The 19,304-nt window shown below is 46.3% G+C and overlaps 1 protein-coding gene across 2 annotated transcripts in view; it reads left to right on the top strand.

Annotated features, from left to right (window-relative positions):
- CREBRF (CREB3 regulatory factor) overlaps window positions 1-19,304 on the top strand; it is a 70,106-nt gene that overhangs the window by 23,791 nt on the left and 27,011 nt on the right. For both annotated transcript variants that reach the window (XM_063928064.1, XM_063928065.1), the window contains exon 2: window positions 18,514-18,705. In XM_063928064.1, coding sequence (XP_063784134.1) covers window positions 18,595-18,705 — 111 coding nt within the window. In that variant the 5' untranslated portion in view covers window positions 18,514-18,594. The remainder of the gene's footprint in view (window positions 1-18,513; window positions 18,706-19,304) is intronic.

Raw genomic sequence — 19,304 nt, 5'->3', positions numbered from 1 at the left:
TAGATGTAGTCAGGGCTTTTAAGGTTTATGTAGCCAGAACGGCTAGAGTCAGGAAAACTGAGTCGCTGTTTATCCTGTATGCATCCAACAAGCTGGGTGCTCCTGCTTCAAAGCAAACTATTGCTCGCTGGATCTGTAACACGATTCAGCAGGCTCATTCTGCGGCTGGATTGCCGCCTCCAAAATCAGTAAAAGCCCATTCCACAAGGAAAGTGGGCTCTTCTTGGGCGGCTGCCCGAGGGGTCTCGGCATTACAGCTTTGCCGAGCAGCTACTTGGTCGGGTTCAAACACTTTTGCAAAGTTCTACAAGTTTGATACCCTGGCTGAGGAGGACCTTGTGTTTGCTCATATGGTGCTGCAGAGTCATCCGCACTCTCCCGCCCGTTTGGGAGCTTTGGTATAATCCCCATGGTCCTTACGGAGTTCCCAGCATCCACTAGGACGTTAGAAAAATAAGATTTTACTTACCGGTAAATCTATTTCTCGTAGTCCGTAGTGGATGCTGGGCGCCCGTCCCAAGTGCGGACTTCTTCTGCAATACTTGTATATAGTTATTGCTTAAATAAGGGTTATGTTATGGTTGCATCAGGCTTATCTGGTGCTCTGTACTTGTTCATACTGTTAACTGGGTAAGTTTATCACAAGTTATATGGTGTGATTGGTGTGGCTGGTATGAGTCTTACCCTGGATTCCAAAATCCTTTCCTTGTACTGTCAGCTCTTCCGAGCACAGTTTCCTTAACTGAGGTCTGGAGGAGGGACATAGAGGGAGGAGCCAGTGCACACCAGTATTCCTAATTTTTTCTTAAAGTGCCCTGTCTCCTGCGGAGCCCGTCTATTCCCCATGGTCCTTACGGAGTCCCCAGCATCCACTACGGACTACGAGAAATAGATTTACTGGTAAGTAAAATCTTATTTTTATGTATCCACTCTTGACATTTATTTAACTATATCGCATATGTAGAAACACAAATATATTACAATAGCACCAAAAAGTGACCCTGTACAGCCCCCTTAAGTCATGTCACATCATCTAAATGGGGTTAAGGTCTGGGCTTAGCCATTTCAAACCCTTGACTTTTTGATTTTTTTTAGTCCTCTGTTGTAGGTTTTCTGGTGTGCCTAGCTACATTGTTCCATTGCATGATCAACTTTGCCCAATCTTCAGTTTGGGTTAGAGAGAGTTCATGGTAGACCCAATAGTTGTGAGGTGTCTGACCTATGGCTGCAAAGCAACATCAAGTCATGGTCTCCTCAGCCAGTGTGAATGACAGTGTGTGGTTTTTGCCTGGAGGACAGTGTTCTAGAACTCTTGTATTTCGTTAAGATGTAGCTTTGCAATCTAAATTGTTTTCTTGAAGGGAAGCTGGGCGTCTTAATCAAAAACGCTAATGACATAGCGGAAAAATTAAATTATTTTTTCTCATCTGTATTCACAAGAGAGGACCAGATGCCAGGATTAGCACATAACCTCAGCAACGATAATGTCCCACTGCTAAGTGCTTATTTAAGTGAGGAAGTAGTCTGTGACTGATTAAAAAATTAAGATTAATAAGTCACCTGGTCCAGATGGATTTCACCCAAGGGTTCTCGGCGAGCTACACTCCGAACTAGCAAGACCACTATTTTTGATCTTCAATGACTCTCTTACATCAGGCATAGTTCCCAAAGACTGGCGTATAGCAGAAGTTGTGCCGATATTCAAAAAGGGAAGTAAATCTGATCCGGGTAATTATAGACCAGTAAGTCTTACATCTATAGTGGGAAAAGTAGTGGAAGGTATTTTAAGGAATAGTATACAGAAGTTCCTTGAAGGCAATAAGGTAATTAATAGGAACCAACATGGATTTGAGAAGGATAGATCATGTCAAATAAACTTATTAGGCTTTTAACAGTTAGAGCAAACCTAGATCAGGGTAAGGGGATGGATGTAATCTTTTTAGACTTTGCTTAAGCTTTCGACACAGTACCGCACATTAGACTTATCTATAAGCTACAAGAACTGGGACTAGGAAGCACAATTTGCACTTAGGTTAGAAATTGGTTAGATAATAGGGAGCAGTGTGTTGTGGTAAATAGAACTTTTTCAAAATGTCTAGAAGTACTAAGTGGTGTACCACAAGGTTCTGTACTTGGACCACTATTGTTCAACATTTTCATAAATGATCTAGCAGTAAGCCTAGGGAGAATGGGGTCAATATTTGCAGACCTAACATAGTAACTAAGGTTGAAAAAAGACAATTGTCCATCGAGTTCAACCTATTTGTGGTCTCCTATGCAGTCTTATTATAGGACTAGTTATTTTTATGTTAGGACTAGTTATATTAACTATAATGCGTGCCTACGCACCATAACCCTGAATATCTTTATCCAATAGGAATTGATCTGACCCATTCTTAAAGGTGTTGACTGAGTCCACTGTTACTACTCTCTCAGGCAGGGAATTCCAAACATGTATTGTCCTTACTGTGAAAAAACCTTTTCGCCTCAATGTGCGGTAACTCCTCTCCTATAACCTAAGTGAGTGACCACGTGTCCTCTGTGCTGATCTAATAGAAAACAGGTCCCTCCCGAGCTCTGTGTATTGATCCCATATATATTTGTAGATGTTGATCATGTCCCCTCTTAGTCTCCTCTTTTCCAATGTAAACATGCCTAGCCTTGCAAGCCTTTCCTCGTATTCCAGCGTCTCCATGCCCTTGATTAGTTTGGTCGCCCGCCTCTGAACCCTTTCTAGCTCCAGGATATCCTTTTTGTAATATAGTGCCCAAAATTGCACACAGTATTCAAGATGTGGCCTCACTAGTGATTTATATAATGGGAGTATAATACTCTCGTCCCTTGCATCAATTCCCCGTTTTATGCATGCTAATATCTTATTAGCCTTCTTTGCTGCACTCCTACTTTGGGTACTGCTGCTTAATTTGTTATCTATGTGAACCCCTAAGTTTTTTTTCCAGAACAGAATCCCCTAGTATTACCCCATTTAGTATGTAGGTGTAATTTTTGGTCTTGCCCCCACAGTGCATTACCTTACACTTGTCTGTGTTGAATCTCATTCTCCATTTTGCTGCCCATGCTTCCAGTTTAGTTAAGTCGTTCTGAAGAGACTCAGCATCCCCCTCCGTATTTATAACCTTACACAATTTGGTATCGTCTGCGAAAATTTACACCATGCTCTCTAGACCTACTGTTAGGTCGTTGATGAAAATTTTGAACAAAAGTGGTCCAAGTACAGACCCTTGTGGCACACCACTTAGTACTTTAGTCCAATTTGAAAATGATCCATTGACCACAACGCGCTGCTCCCTATTATCTAACCAATTACTGACCCAAGTGCATATTGTGCTCCCTAGCATATATAATATAATATATATAGTCATATCGCCAAATAAGTGCCCCCCCTCTCTGTTTTAACCCTGTTTCTGTAGTGCAGTGCAGGGGAGAGCCTGGGAGCCTTCCCACCAGCATTTCTGTGAGGGAAAATGGCGCTGTGTGCTGAGGAGAATAGGCCCCGCCCCCTTTTCGGTGGGCTTCTTCTCCCGTTTTTCTGAGACCTGGCAGGGGTTAAATACATCCATATAGCCCCCAGGGGCTATATGTGATGTATTTTTAGCCAGAATAAGGTACTATCATTGCTGCCCAGGGCGCCCCCCCCAGCGCCCTGCACCCTCAGTGACCGCTGCTATGAAGTGTGCTGACAACAATGGCGCACAGCTGCAGTGCTGTGCGCTACCTTATGAAGACTGAAAAGTCTTCTGCCGCCGGTTTCTGGACCTCTTCACTTTTCGGCATCTGCAAGGGGGTCGGCGGCGCGGCTCCGGGACGAACCCCAGGGTGAGACCTGTGTTCCGACTCCCTCTGGAGCTAATGGTGTCCAGTAGCCTAAGAAGCCAATCCATCCTGCACGCAGGTGAGTTCACTTCTCTCCCCTAAGTCCCTCGATGCAGTGAGCCTGTTGCCAGCAGGACTCACTGAAAATAAAAAACCTAACAAAACTTTTACTCTAAGCAGCTCTTTAGGAGAGCCACCTAGATTGCACCCTTCTCGGCCGGACACAAAAATCTAACTAAGGCTTGGAGGAGGGTCATAGGGGGAGGAGCCAGTGCACACCACCTGATCCTAAAGCTTTTACTTTTGTGCCCTGTTTCCTGCGGAGCCGCTATTCCCCATGGTCCTGACGGAGTCCCCAGCATCCACTACGGACTACGAGAAATAGATTTATCGGTAAGTAAAATCTTATTTTTTTAAATGCTCGTCTTTTTTTGTACATTAATTCCTTTATATTTTTGTTAAACCACATTGGTTTGGGATTTTTATTCCTTTTTTTTGCTGCTGGTAGGAATAAATTTACGAGTATTATTAATTAGCAGTGATTTTAATACATCCCATTTCTCTGTAGTATTTTTCCCTTGAAACAGAATTTCCAATTCAATGTCCCTTTAACACTTCCTTGATCATGTCAAAGTTGGCTTTGCTAAAGTTTAGAGTCCTTGTTGAGCCAGTATAGGACTGCTTATGAAAACTGATATTGAATGTGACCATATTGTGGTCGCTGTTACTTATGGGCTCTCCTACTTCAATATTTGATACCAATTCTCCAAACTGTGTAAGTTTATAAATTCGGAGGGGGATGCTGAGTCTCTTCAGAATGACTTATTTAAACTGGAAACATGGGCAGCAAAATGGGGAATGAGGTTCAATACAGACAAGTGTAAGGTAATGCACTTTGGTAGTGAGAACAAAAATGCCACCTACATACTAAATGGGGATTCTGTACTGGAAAAAGACTTAGGTGTTCTCATAGATAACAAAATTAGCAGTAGTACCCAAAGTAGGATTGCAGCAAACAAGGTATCCGCATTCATAAAGCGGAGAATTGATGCAAGGGATGGGTGTGTTTATACTCCCATTATATAAATCCCTAGTGAGGCCACATCTTGAATATTGTGCATAATTGTGGCCAAAACAAAAAGGATATCCTGGAAATGGTTCAGAGGCGGGCGACCAAACTGATTAAGGGTATGGAAAAGCTAGAATACGAGGAAAGGTTTGCTAATCTAAGCATGTTCACACTGGAAAAGAGGAGACTAAGAGGAGTTATGATTAACACTTACAAGTATACAAGGGGACAATACACAGAGCTTGTGGGGATCTGTTTTTGGTAAGATCAACACAGAGGACACATGGACATCCGCTTAGGTTAGAGGAGAGGAGATTTCGCACACAGAGACGAAAAGGTTTCTTCACAGTAAGGACAATACGTGTTTGAAATTCCCTGCCTGAGAGAGTGGTAATGGCGGACTTGGTAATTACTTTTAAGAATGGGCTAGATAAAGTCCTACTGGATAAGGCTATACAGGGTTATGGTGGGTAGATCGCGCACTATGTTTAATAAAAATAAAATTAAGTAAAATAACGGCTGTTGTTCTCAACATATAAAATTAGTTCTAAAAATAATACCGTGTAGGAGACCACAAACAGGTTGAACTCGATGGACAAATTGTCTTTTTTCAACCTCAGAAACTGTTACTATGTAACTACTCTCGGTAAACACTATACTTGAGTCTTTTTATTGGATGGTAGAGCCACAAACTTCAACATATTCCATCGTTTCATAGACATCTGTAAATTCTGGTAACTTTTGGGTTGTATGCAATTTTACCATCATATGAATGGGGATGCAGATAATTTGCCGGCTGTCGGAATCTCGGAGGTCAGATTACAGACGCCAGAATCCCAACAGCCGACAATGACGACATCCGGAATCCCATTGCACAGGGGGGAGATTACCACATGTGGGAGTGCACGACACCAATAGAGTGGGAATAGAACATTGAATGTGGGAAGATTAGTAAGATCTTCAGTGTTCTCAATGTGTAAATCTTTCTCTGTAGAAAGATACCATTGTATGTTTATTTAGCCTTTGCAGCAACCTGAATGCTTCAAGACAAACTGGCAATGGTTCTGCTTCTACAGTGTGTGGAATTGTTTCTGATGATCAAAATAATGAAGTGCGCTTGATCAGCAGCACATGAATTAGATAAACCTTCTTTATTGGAGGAGGAACTTTTGTTGCATAAGGCATCCTTCATGTTAGCTATTTTTTGTAGAATAAATAATTACAAAGTAAAGTCTTTTTTTATGTTTAATGAGCTGACATTTATCATGTTTTAGGGCTTGGCAAGGACTAGATGATTGTTTATTATGTCCTGATCTAAAAACACAGACTTTAAAGAGGATGTAGGTTCTTTAAATGAGTATGTGTTTATATAGTGGGGCCGCTTGTCTTATTAGATGGCTTTATGAACCAAATGCCAAACACAAACAAAATACAGGGTGATTCAAAAGTCGCAGTACACCCTTTTGTTTCAAAAACTGTGCAAGAAATGGGAAAACTGAATACTCCAGTAAGATATGGGTGAGGTGGGCTATCTTTTAGTGTATGTACCTAACATGGGTGCCATCTTGAAATCGGCCATCTTAAATTTAGGTCAGTTTTTTCAAATGGAAGGGGGGTCGTGTAACATGTCAAACATCATCAGAATTTGCTTAAAAGTTTATTGCTGCAAACAGATTTGAAATAGTAGTTATGGTTCAAAAGTTACAACACTTTTTTGTTGTTGCAGGTAACTGAAGATGGCTTTGACAAGAGGAGAGACTTGAGGTCATTTTGATGTCTGGAGAACAAAGTTTCTGTGTCATAGCTGCAGATTTTAACAACCGCCACCCAGAAAGACCTCCAATTTCACATAACCATTGTTGCGGTTGTGTCGTCAGTAGCACTTCTTGGACGACCACTCCGTGACTTGTCAGCCACAGTCCCAGTTTCTTGGAATTTGGGAATTTGGCACCTGACAGTGTTATGTGAAATTGGAGATCTTTCTGGGTGCCGGTTGTTAAAATCTGCAGCTATGACACGGAAACTCCGGACATGAAAATGACCTCAATTCTCTTCTCTTTTGTCAAAGTCATCTTCAGTTACCTGCAACAAAAAAAGTGTTGTAACCTTTGAATCATAACTGCTATTTCAAACCTGTTTGCAGCAATAAACTTTTCAGCAAATTCTGATGATGTTTGACATGTTACACAACGCCCTTTCCATTTGAAAAAACGTAGATTCAAGATGGCCGATTTCAAGATGGTGCCCATGTTTGATACATACCCTAAAAGATAGCCCACCTTACCCATACATTACTGGAGTATTCAGTTTTCCCATTTCCTGCACAGTTTCTGAAACAAAAGGTTGTACTGCGACTTTTGAATCACCCTGTATGATGGTTTTATTAATTTAAATACTAAGAAATAGGGCAGGTTCCCTTAGAGCGCCACTTGTCCAGCTATGCCTTCATCTCTTCTGCTGTAACTGTAATAAGTGAAATAGACAGCAGTATTACTGACAACATCACTAGGTATTTGACTCCGTTCCCCTTCAGTATCAGAGATGGAAGCTGTGCTGTAGTGTTGGAGCCTTCAAGGAACCCTCCAGATCTTTGTCAAAACTGCATGGAAGGATGCCTGTCTCTGTGGTTTTCCAAATGCAATCCAAACTAAGGCCCTCATTCCGAGTTGATCGCTCGCTAGCTGCTTTTAGCAGCAATGCAAACGCTAAGCCGCTGCACTCAGGGAGTGTATCTTAGCTTAGCAGAAGTGCGATCGAAAGGTTAGCAGTTCCGCAACTAAAAAATTTCATGCAGTTTCAGAATGGCTCAAGACTTACTCCTAGCTTGCGATGACTGCAGCCTGTTTAGTTACTGGTTTGACGTCATAAACACGCCCTGCGTTCGGCCAGCCACTCCACCGTTTCTCCAGCCACTCCTGCGTTTTTGCCTGGCACGCCTGCGTTTTTTAGCACACTCCCTGAACACGCTGAGTTGCCGCCCAGAAACACCCACTTCCTGTCAATCAAACAACGAACACTCGAGCGACTGAAAAGCGTCGCCCGAGCTTGTGTAAAACTACAAAGTTTTGTGTGAAAGTACTTGGCGCATGCGCAGAATTGCCGTTTTTCCACCTGATCGCTGTGCTGCGAAAAACGGCAGCGAGAGATCAACTCGGAATGAGGGCCTAAATCTTTTAAAATACTCACAAGATATATATATATATTTATTTATTCATGTATGCACAGCTGTACACGTCTCCAAATGCATCCTAATTCACATTGCCAAGTCCTTGTCAGCTTGCAATTGCACCTACCCTAAAGCAGATGAAAAAGATACCTTATGCATATATGCCTCCTTACGCTCATATAAGTGGGAGGTCACATGCCAGCTGTGTCACATCTAGCAGTTGTTTGGGGAGGATGATGTTGATTGTTCTGGAGTCATGCATCGCCCATTTGGAGTTGCTCTGCTGTTTTGTGACAGATGAGAAATGACCTTATCTTTCTGCATTAATGACTATGTAGTGTGATGCCTGGGCCACTGAGTCTGCCTCTGAAGGGCACAAAGCTTATGATAAGTCATTGTTGCTCATAACTTTTGCTCTTAAAGTGGATGTCTACAGAAAGTGATGTCTAGCAGATAAGCTTTCATGTCCTTACTCATTGGTATGTAGACAGTGACACTGATTACATCAAAGTTTTACTTTTAACATGCTACGTTATTTGAGCACCTTCTTTTTGTATTATGTGTTCACACATTTAGCATCTGCTAATGTATATCTCCAAGGGAGGCTGATGCCTCTGATCCATGAATCTGCCTATCTATCTTTGCATCTTATTCTGAGTTTTCAAGAGGATTCTAGATCATATAGAATGGTGGTATTGGGGTCTTAGTTACTTCTACCAACCCATACCCCCAGAACCATCCCTTACATTCTCTACATTTTGAGGTCCATGCTATTCGCCTCTTCCAACCTGTCCATCTTAGAGTAGCTGTCGTTTACCGCCCCCCCCTGGCGTTGCCTCCAAATTCCTCGACAACTTTGCTTCCTGGGTTCCTCACTTCCTCTCTTCTGACATTCCCTCCATTATCCTAGGCGATTTCAACATACCTATCTATAGTCCCACAAAATCCCCTGCCTCTTGACTCATTAACCTCACATCTTCACTTGGTCTCTCCCAGTGGACCTCCTCACTCTCCCATGTGAATGGGAGCTCGCTGGATCTGGTCTTCACTCACCGTTGTGATATTTCTGATTTCTCAAACTCCTCATTTCCCCTCTCTGACCACCACTTGCTCTCCTTTAACTTATCTCTCTCTGCTTCCCCATCTGTACCTCCTAAGGCTACCACCACTAAGCGTAACATTGAGGCTATTGACACCACGTCTCTGTCCTCCCTGCTTGACTGACTTCTGTCTCCTATGCTCTCTCTTTCTCTCATGCCCTGAACAAGCCACTTCCCTATACAATGCATCCCTTACTTCTGGTCTTGACTATGTCACTTCACCAACCACTATTCACCCTCGCAAATTAACACCTCAACCCTGGCAAACCAAATGCACCAGATATCTGCAAAAATGCTCACGTACTGCTGAGCGACACTGACACTGGAGGAAATCACGCTCATAGGCAGACTTCCTCCATTTCAAACGTATGTTCTCTTCCTTCAGTGCTGCTCTTTCCCTCGCTAAACAGTCAAACTTCAAGAACCTCTCCTCCCGGTCTTCCTACCGCCGACGCCTCTTTGCCACTCTCAACTCTCTCCTCTACCCACCATATGTCAGGACATTACACCACACAAGACCACCAGCAACCAGTCACCTCCTATCCCTTAACACCCCTCCACATCCCTCTCACCAACTCTGACATCTTTCTACTATGTATCTAGTGAGGAAGTCATGGCCCTCATCTGTTTCTATCCCCTCCTGCTTCCTTCGCTACCCCTACCTGTTCCCATCTTGCCCACATTCTCAATCTCTGCCTCTCATCAGGCACAGTCTCCTCTGCCTTCAAGCATTCACTCAGTTCTCCTATTCTTAAAAAACCTACCCTTGATCCAAACACTCTCTCCATCTACCGACCCATCTCTCTCCTCCCTTTTGCCTCCAAACTCCTTGAGCATATTGTCTACAACCGCCTTACTGCCTTTCTTTTATCACACTCACTGCTTGACCCATTCCAGTCTGGCTTCCGTCCTCTCCACTCCACGGAAATTGCCTCTCACAAAAGTCTGCAATGATCTCCATGCTGCCAGATCTTGACCTCTCTGCTGCTTTTGACTCTCTGGACCACCCTCTCCTGCAAATCCTTCGCTCCATTGGTCTGCATAATACTGCACTCTCTTGGCTGTCTTGACTGTTCATTTTCTGTCTCCTCTCATGATTCCACCTCCCCCCACTTCCACTAACTGTAGGTGTCCTCCAAGGTTCTGTTCTTGGTCCTCTCCTTTTCTCTCTATATGTCCTCTTTAGGTGAACTCATTAGTTCTTTTGACTTCCAATATCGTCTCTATGCTGATGATACTCAAATCCTACCTTTTCTCCCCAGACCTCTCCCTCGCTCTCCTCACTCGTATCTGCTATCTTTTCTTGGATGTCCCAGCGCTTTCTTAAACTTAACATATCGAAGACTGAGCTGATCATCTTCTCACCCTCCCGCACAACCTCACCTCCCCACAATTTCATTATTTATTGATGGCACAACTGTCTCCTCTAGCCCGCAAGTACGCTGTCTTGGAGTAATCCTTGTCATCGCTCTCTCCTTCAAGCCACATATTCAGCACCCCTCACAAACTTGCCATTTTCGTCTAAAATATATTTCCAGCACCCTTTCTCACCCAGGATGCTACTAATGGTGCCCATACACTTATGAGATAATCGGTACTATCCTTCAATTTCGACCACATCTGTGAGAGAAATAGAAGGATTGTATGCACATTTTAGTACCTAGAGATGCGATGCGCGGGCACGCCGGTTGAATATCGCATCTCAAGATATTATGTGCTGCACTTAATATTTGTTGCATCGCAGTGCGGTCGCATGTGGTTTTCTCTAACGTCCTAAGTGGATGCTGGGGACTCCGTAAGGACCATGGGGAATAGCGGCTCCGCAGGAGACTGGGCACAAAAGTAAAGCTTTAGAACTACCTGGTGTGCACTGGCTCCTCCCCCTATGACCCTCCTCCAAGCCTCAGTTGAGATTTTGTGCCCGAACGAGAAGGGTGCACACTAGGTGGCTCTCCTGAGCTGCTTAGTGAAAAGTTTAGTTTTAGGTTTTTTATTTTCAGTGAGACCTGCTGGCAACAGGCTCACTGCATCGAGGGACTAAGGGGAGAAGAAGCGAACTCACCTGCGTGCAGAGTGGATTGGGCTTCTTAGGCTACTGGACATTAGCTCCAGAGGGACGATCACAGGCCCAGCCATGGATGGGTCCCAGAGCCGCGCCGCCGGCCCCCTTACAGAGCCAGAAGACAGAAGAGGTCCGGAAAATCGGCGGCAGAAGACGTCAGTCTTCAACAAGGTAGCGCACAGCACTGCAGCTGTGCGCCATTGCTCTCAGCACACTTCACACTCCGGTCACTGAGGGTGCAGGGCGCTGGGGGGGGGCGCCCTGAGACGCAATAAAAACACCTTGGATGGCAAAAAATGCATCACATATAGCTCCTGGGCTATATGGATGCATTTAACCCCTGCCAGAATACATAGAAAAACGGGAGATAGGCTCCGCCCCCTTATCGGCGGCCTTATCTCCTCAGCACACTGGCGCCATTTTCCCTCACAGCTCCGTTGGAGGGAAGCTCCCTGGCTCTCCCCTGCAGTCACTACACTACAGAAAGGGTTAAAAAAGAGAGGGGGGACACTAATTACGCGCAGTATTAAAGATACAGCAGCTATAAGGGGAAAAACACTTATATAAGGTTATCCCTGTATATATATATAGCGCTCTGGTGTGTGCTGGCAAACTCTCCCTCTGTCTCCCCAAAGGGCTAGTGGGGTCCTGTCCTCTATCAGAGCATTCCCTGTGTTTGTGCTGTATGTCGGTACGTTTGTGTCGACATGTATGAGGAGAAAAATGATGTGGAGACGGAGCAGATTGCCTGTAATAGTGATGTCACCCCCTAGGGGGTCGACACCTGAGTGGATGAACTGTTGGAAGGAATTACGTGACAGTGTCGGCTCTGTATAAAAGACAGTGGTTGACATGAGACAGCCGGCTACTCAGCTTGTGCCTGTCCAGACGTCTCATAGGCCGTCAGGGGCTCTAAAGCGCCCGTTACCTCAGATGGCAGATATAGACGCCGACACGGATACTGACTCCAGTGTCGACGGTGAAGAGACAAATGTGACTTCCAGTAGGGCCACACGTTACATGATGGAGGCAATGAAAAATGTTTTACACATTTCTGATAATACGAGTACCACCAAAAAGGGGTATTATGTTCGGTGAGGAAAAACTACCTGTAGTTTTCCTGAATCTGAGAAATTAAATGAGGTGTGTGATGATGCGTGGGTTTCCCCCGATAACAACTGATAATTTCTAAAATGTTATTGGCATTATATCCTTTCCCGCCAGAGGTTAGGGTGCGTTGGGAAACACCCCCTAGGGTGAATAAAGCGCTCACACGCTTGTAAGGGCTCTACCCTCTCCTGAGATGGCCGCCCTTAAGGATCCTGCTGATAGAAAGCAGGAGGGTATCCTAAAATGTATTTACACACATACTGGTGTTATACTGCGACCAGCAATTGCCTCAGCCTGGATGTGCAGTGCTGGGTTGGCGTGGTCGGATTCCCTGACTGAAAATATTGATACCCTAGATAGGGACAGTATATTTTTGCCTATAGAGCATTTAAAAGATGCATTTCTATATATGCGTGATGCACAGCGGAATATTTGCCGACTGGCATCAAGTCTAAGTGCGTTGTCCATTTCTACCAGTAGAGGGTTATGGACACGACAGTGGTCAGGTGATGCGGATTTCAAACGGCATTTGGAAGTATTGCCTTATTAAGGGGAGGAGTTATTTGGGGTCGGTCTTTCAGACCTGGTGGCCACGGCAACAGCTGGGAAATCCACGTTTGTACCCCAGGTCGCCTCTCAACATGAGAAGACGCCGTATTATCAGGCGCAGTCTTTTTGTGGACAAGCGGGCAAAAGGTTCCTCATTTCTGCCCCGTGACAGAGGGAGAGGAAAAAGGCTGCAGAAATCAGCCAGTTCCCAGGAACAGAAACCCTCTCCCGCCTCTGCCAAGCCCTCAGTATGACGCTGGGGCTTTACAAGCAGAATCAGGCACGGTGGGGGGCCCGTCTCAATGAATTTCAGCGCGCAGTGGGCTCACTCGCAAGTAGACCCCTGGATCCGTCAGGTGATATCTCAGGGGTACAAATTGGAATTCGAGACGTCTCCCCCTCGCCGTTTCCTAAAGTCGGCTTTACCGATGTCTCCTTCTGACATGGAGGCAGTTTTGGAAGCCATTCACAAGCTGTATTCCCAGCAGGTGATAATCAAGGTACCCCTCCTGCAACAGTGAACGGGGTATTATTCCACACTGTTGTGGTACCGAAGCCGGACGGCTCGGTGAGACCGATTCTAAATCTAAAATCTTTGAACACTTACATACAGAGGTTCAAATTCAAGATTGAGTCACTCAGAGCAGTGATTGCGAACCTGGAAGAAGGGGACTACATGATGTCTCGGGACATCAAGGATGCTTACCTTCATGTCCAAATTTACCCCTCTCACCAAGGGTACCTCAGGTTTATGGTACAGAACTGTCACTATCCGTTCAGACGCTGCCGTATGGATGGTCCACGGCACCCCGGGTCTTTACCAAGGTAATGGCCGAAATGATGATATTCCTTCGATGGAAGGGAATTTTAGTTATCCCTTACTTGGACGATTCCCTGATAAGGGTAAGATCCAGGGAACAGTTGGAGGTCGGTGTAGCACTATCTCAGGTAGTGTTGCGGCAGCACGATTGGATTCTCAATATTCCAAAATCGCAGCTGGTTCCGACGACTCGTCTTCTGTTCCTAGGGATGATCCTGGACACAGTCCAGAAAAAGGTGTTTCTCCCGGAGGAGAAAGCCAGGGAGTTATCCGAGCTAGTCAGGAACCTCCTAAAACCGAGCCAAGTCTCAGTGCATCAATGCACAAGGGTTCTGGGTAAAATGGTGGCTTCCTACGAAGCAATCCCATTCGGCAGATTCCACGCAAGAACTTTCCAGTGGGACCTGCTAGACAAATGGTCCGGGTCGCATCTTCAGATGCATCAGCGGATAACCCTGTCACCAAGAACAACGGTGTCCCTCCTGTGTTGGTTGCAGAGTGCTCATCTTCTAGAGGGCCGCAGATTCGGCATTCAGGACTGGGTCCTGGTGACCACGGATGCCAGCCTGCGAGGCTGGGGAGCAGTCACACAGGGAAGGAATTTCCAGGGCTTATGGTCAAGCCTGGAGACATCACTTCACATAAATATCCTGAAGCTAAGGGCCATTTACAATGCTCTAAGCTTAGCAAGACCTCTGCTTCAAGGTCAGCCGGTGTTGATCCAGTCGGACAACATCACGGCAGTCACCCACGTAAACAGACAGGGTGGCACAAGAAGCAGGAGGGCAATGGCAGAAGCTGCAAGGATTCTTCGCTGGGCGGAAAATCATGTGATAGCACTGTCAGCAATTCCGGGAGTGGACAACTGGGAAGCAGACTTCCTCAGCAGACACGACCTCCACCCGGGAGAGTGGGGACTTCACCCAGAAGTCTTCCACATGATTATAAACCGTTGGGAAAAACTCGACAGGTATTGCGCCAGGTCAAGGGACCCTCAGGCAATAGCTGTAGACGCTCTGGTAACACCGTGGGTGTACCAGTCAGTGTATGTGTTCCCTCATCTGCCTCTCATACCCAAGGTATTGAGATTGATAAGATGGAGAGGAGTAAGCACTATATTCGTGGCTCCGGATTGGCCAAGAAGGACTTGGTAACCGGAACTTCAAGAGATGCTCACGGAGGATCCGTGGCCTCTACCTCTAAGAAGGGACCTGCTCCAGCAAGGACCCTGTCTGTTCCAAGACTTACCGCGGCTGCGTTTGACGGCATGGCGGTTGAACGCCGGATCCTGAAGGAAAAAAGGCATTCCGGATGAAGTCATCCCTATCCTGATCAAAGCCAGGAAGGATGTAACCGCAAAACATTATCACCGCATTTGGCGAAAATATGTTGCGTGGAGCGATGCCAGTAAGGCCCGACGGAGGAAATTCAACTGGGTCGATTCCTACATTTCCTGCAAACAGGAGTGTCTATGGGCCTGAAATTGGGGTCCATTAAGGTTCAAATTTCGGCCCTGTCAATTTTCTTCCAGAAAGAACTAGCTTCAGTTCCTGAAGTTCAGACGTTTGTAAAAGGGGTACTGCATATACAGCCTCCTTTTGTGCCTCCAGTGGCACCTTGGGATCTCAATGTAGTTTTTGGGTTCCAAAAGTCACATTGGTTTGAACCACTTAAATCTGTGGAGTTAAAATATCTCACATGGAAAGTGGTCATGCTGTTGGCCCTGGCCTGGGCCAGGAGCCGGTCAGAATTGGCGGCTTTATCCTGTAAAAGCCCTTATCTGATTTTCCATTCGGACAGGGCGGAATTGAGGACTCGTCCTCAGTTTCTCCCTAAGGTGGTTTCAGCGTTTCACCTGAACCAACCTATTGTGGTGCCTGCGGCTACTAGGGACTTGGAGGACTCCAAGTTGCTAGACGTTGTCAGGGCCCTGAAAATATATGTTTCCAGGACTGCTGGAGTCAGAAAATCTGACTCGCTGTTTATCCTGTATGCACCCAACAAGCTGGGTGCTCCTGCTTCTAAGCAGACTATTGCTCGTTGGATTTGTAGTACAATTCAGCTTGCACATTCTGTGGCAGGCCTGCCACAGCCAAAAATCTGTAAATGCCCACTCCACAAGGAAGATGGGCTCATCTTGGGCGGCTGCCCGAGGGGTCTCGGCTTTACAACTTTGCCGAGCAGCTACTTGGTCAGGAGCAAATACGTTTGTAAAATTCTACAAAATTGATACCCTGGCTGAGGAGGACCTGGAGTTCTCTCATTTGGTGCTGCAGAGTCATCCGCACTCTCCCGCCCGTTTGGGAGCTTTGGTATAATCCCCATGGTCCTTACGGAGTCCCCAGCATCCACTTAGGACGTTAGAGAAAATAAGAATTTACTTACCGATAATTCTATTTCTCGTAGTCCGTAGTGGATGCTGGGCGCCCATCCCAAGTGCGGATTGTCTGCAATACTTGTACATAGTTATTGTTACCAAAAAATCGGGTTATTGCTGTAGTGAGCCATCTTTTCTAGAGGCTCCTCTGTTATCATGCTGTTAACTGGATTTAGATCACGAGTTGTACGGTGTGATTGGTGTGGCAGGTATGAGTCTTACCCGGGATTCAAAATCCTTCCTTATTGTGTACGCTCGTCCGGGCACAGTATCCTAACTGAGGCTTGGAGGAGGGTCATAGGGGGAGGAGCCAGTGCACACCAGGTAGTTCTAAAGCTTTACTTTTGTGCCCAGTCTCCTGCGGAGCCGCTATTCCCCATGGTCCTTACGGAGTCCCCAGCATCCACTACGGACTACGAGAAATAGAATTATCGGTAAGTAAATTCTTATTTTAAACCTACATGAGATATATCGCACTGCGATGTGCTATGGGCACCCGCCGGGAGCGGCCAGAGGCCTCTCCCATTCGGCGGTGACGTGCCCATCCCGTGATTACCATGCAATCTATAGCATGATCGCATGGTAATCACTTTGGCAGTTCAGGTGCGATTTCATTGCACCTGAACTGCCGGTGCGATGCCCCGCGATGTAGCGTCGCGGGGCATCGCACAAGTGTATGGGCAGCATTACACCCTTATCCACTCACTGGTCTTCTCCAGCTTAGACAACTATAATCTCCTCCTGACTGGCATCCCTGACAAATGCTTCTCTCCACTCCAATCTATCCTCAATGCTGCAGCCCAGCTCATCTTCCTCACCAAACGCACTACGTCCACCTCCCCTCTCCTACAAGCTCTTCACTGGCTTCCCTTCCCTCTCAGAATCCAATTCAAGCTTCTCACACTCGCTTACAAAGCCCTCACCCACTCCTCTCCCATTGACATCTCTGACCTTATCTCCCTGTACACTCCCACCCGCCCTCTTTGCTCTGCTAATGCACGCCGACTCTCCTGTCTTCTGATTACTTCCTCCCACTCCTATCTCCAAGATTTTTCATGTGCTGCTCCCTTTCTCTAGAATTCTCTACTTCTCCCCCTCAGACTGTCCACCCACTACAAAACTTCAAATGGCCCTCAAGACCAACTTCTTCACCAAACCCAGCCCAATCTCATCCTAGCCCTCTGTTCCATGCTCTCTGTCTATCCCATCTGTGTCACCCCTTTCTGTCTGCCCCTCCCCTTTAGAATGAAAGCTCTCACAAGTAGGGCCCTTTTCCCTCATGTGCTTATCCTTACTCTTACTTTAATAGTCTTCAACTGCACCAAATCCCATTGTTTTCTGCCACCATATACTTATTTCACTGTCATCTGCTAATGTAGCTGTGTTTTTTTTTTTTTACCCTGTACTTGTCCTATATTGTCTTCAACTGTAAGTCGCTGTTTTCTTGTTTTGATTATTTGTTTATGTACTCGCTGTGGACACCTTGTGGCGCCATATAAATAAAGGATATAACTGTCAATTTGTGGGCTGCACGTGGCAGATGCTGTGTTCAGCTGGGTACACCGCCCCCCCCCCCCCCCACGAATATCTACCCCCCACGCCACGCGGAGAGCACTTACCCCCCAGATCACCGCGGAGAATCTGATTGAAAACTCTGGCGCCACAGCGTGCTGCCCCGTGTCTTCCCGTCCTAGCCGGCTCTCCGATGCATTACTGGGAGGAGGTGTGGCCTGCTGGGACATCCCCGCCTCCTCCCAGTAATGCCTCTGTGAAGAGCCGGCTGGACAGGACACGGGGCAGCACACTGCGGCGCCGGAGTGTTGAAGTCAGTCTCTGGGGGGTAAGCGCTCCCCCTCCCCACGCCTGCGCCTCTGTCATGTTTGGGGGGGGGGGGGGGGGCTTCCTGCCCCCCCCCCCCCCCACACACACACACACACACACACACACACACACATTCCGACGCCTATGATTACACATACCATGTAAATAAAAACATTCATTGAGTTTTGCTGTCCAGGCAGTTAGCAGGGAGGGTGGTGGTAGAAGGGTTGAAGCAGTGATAGGTTAGGTTGGGTGGGGAAGATGAGCCAGAGTGGGGTCACATGAACAGCCGTAAGGTGAGGGTAACATTAACTCACTGATGAGTGATTTTGTTTTTACCTGATTATCACTGATACAGGAAGACGGTGTTCTCCTTTTGTTTGTGCCAAATTGAATTGACCTCATAGGCTGCCTATAGAGAAGTCGTGCTATACAACTGTAGATGAGACCCTTACCAATTCAGCTTATCATGTTTATTGCTGATGAGGAAATAAGAAATTATTTTTGTGGAGAATCGCTACTGGTCATGAGACTGCACCAGATCACATGTACCACACCATGACCGATTTTTCTTACCTTGCTGGTTTTCTCATTCTTCCTCTCAGGAGCAGTCCACAAAACAGGCTCTGCATGGGCTGCCTGTGATTCCTTTGACCTCTGATTGGGAAACCGCTACTCTTCGTTGTATGTATCATTTTCTCGCTACTGATAAGAAGGAAAGGCTGGAAAGAAGGCCTCTGGAGAAGAACATACATTTAGGATTAAGCCTGGACAGACTGGACTTTGAGATGCCTCAGGTAAGATCAGGGCCACCATCAAGGGGGTGCTGGGGGTATAATTGTCCCGGGCCCGGCCACTCTGACAAAGAGGGGAGGGCCCGGGCCGTTCATACCACCCGCCGATATTTCTGCTGCTGTGCAATGGGCCCCCGTTCGTCCCCCGCCTACTGCTCATGATGCTCACCGCGTCAGTACAGCAGACACTCAGTATTCCATATGGAATACTATTGAACGTGTCCCTCCCAAAATGGCTGCCGCCCTTAGAGGAAACGGTTATTAAATATGGTAGAGGAGGCAGCGGCCATTTTGGGAGTTACATTTTCAATAGTATTCCATAAGGAATACTGAGTGTCTGCTGCACATGGCGGATGACGGTCATCAAGAGCTGCGGGCCTGGGAGGGGGGTGAACGGGGCACATACTGTAGATAGCAGTCAATGGGGTCGATTCAATTCGGCAACTTATGAATAGCTCCGGGAATTAGCTCCCGACACTATTCAATTCAGCTGCTAGTTACCCGCAATTGTCGGGAATTCTTCTCTCATCCCCGGGGGATGAGAGAAGAAACCCGACAAAAGTGCTGCCTCGCTGCCGGCGCGAGGCTGATTCTGTCGGGAA

The sequence above is a fragment of the Pseudophryne corroboree genome, chromosome 6 (genome assembly GCF_028390025.1).
Source record: "Pseudophryne corroboree isolate aPseCor3 chromosome 6, aPseCor3.hap2, whole genome shotgun sequence".
Lineage (NCBI taxonomy): Eukaryota > Metazoa > Chordata > Amphibia > Anura > Myobatrachidae > Pseudophryne > Pseudophryne corroboree.
This window is presented reverse-complemented; position numbering and strand designations above follow the sequence as displayed.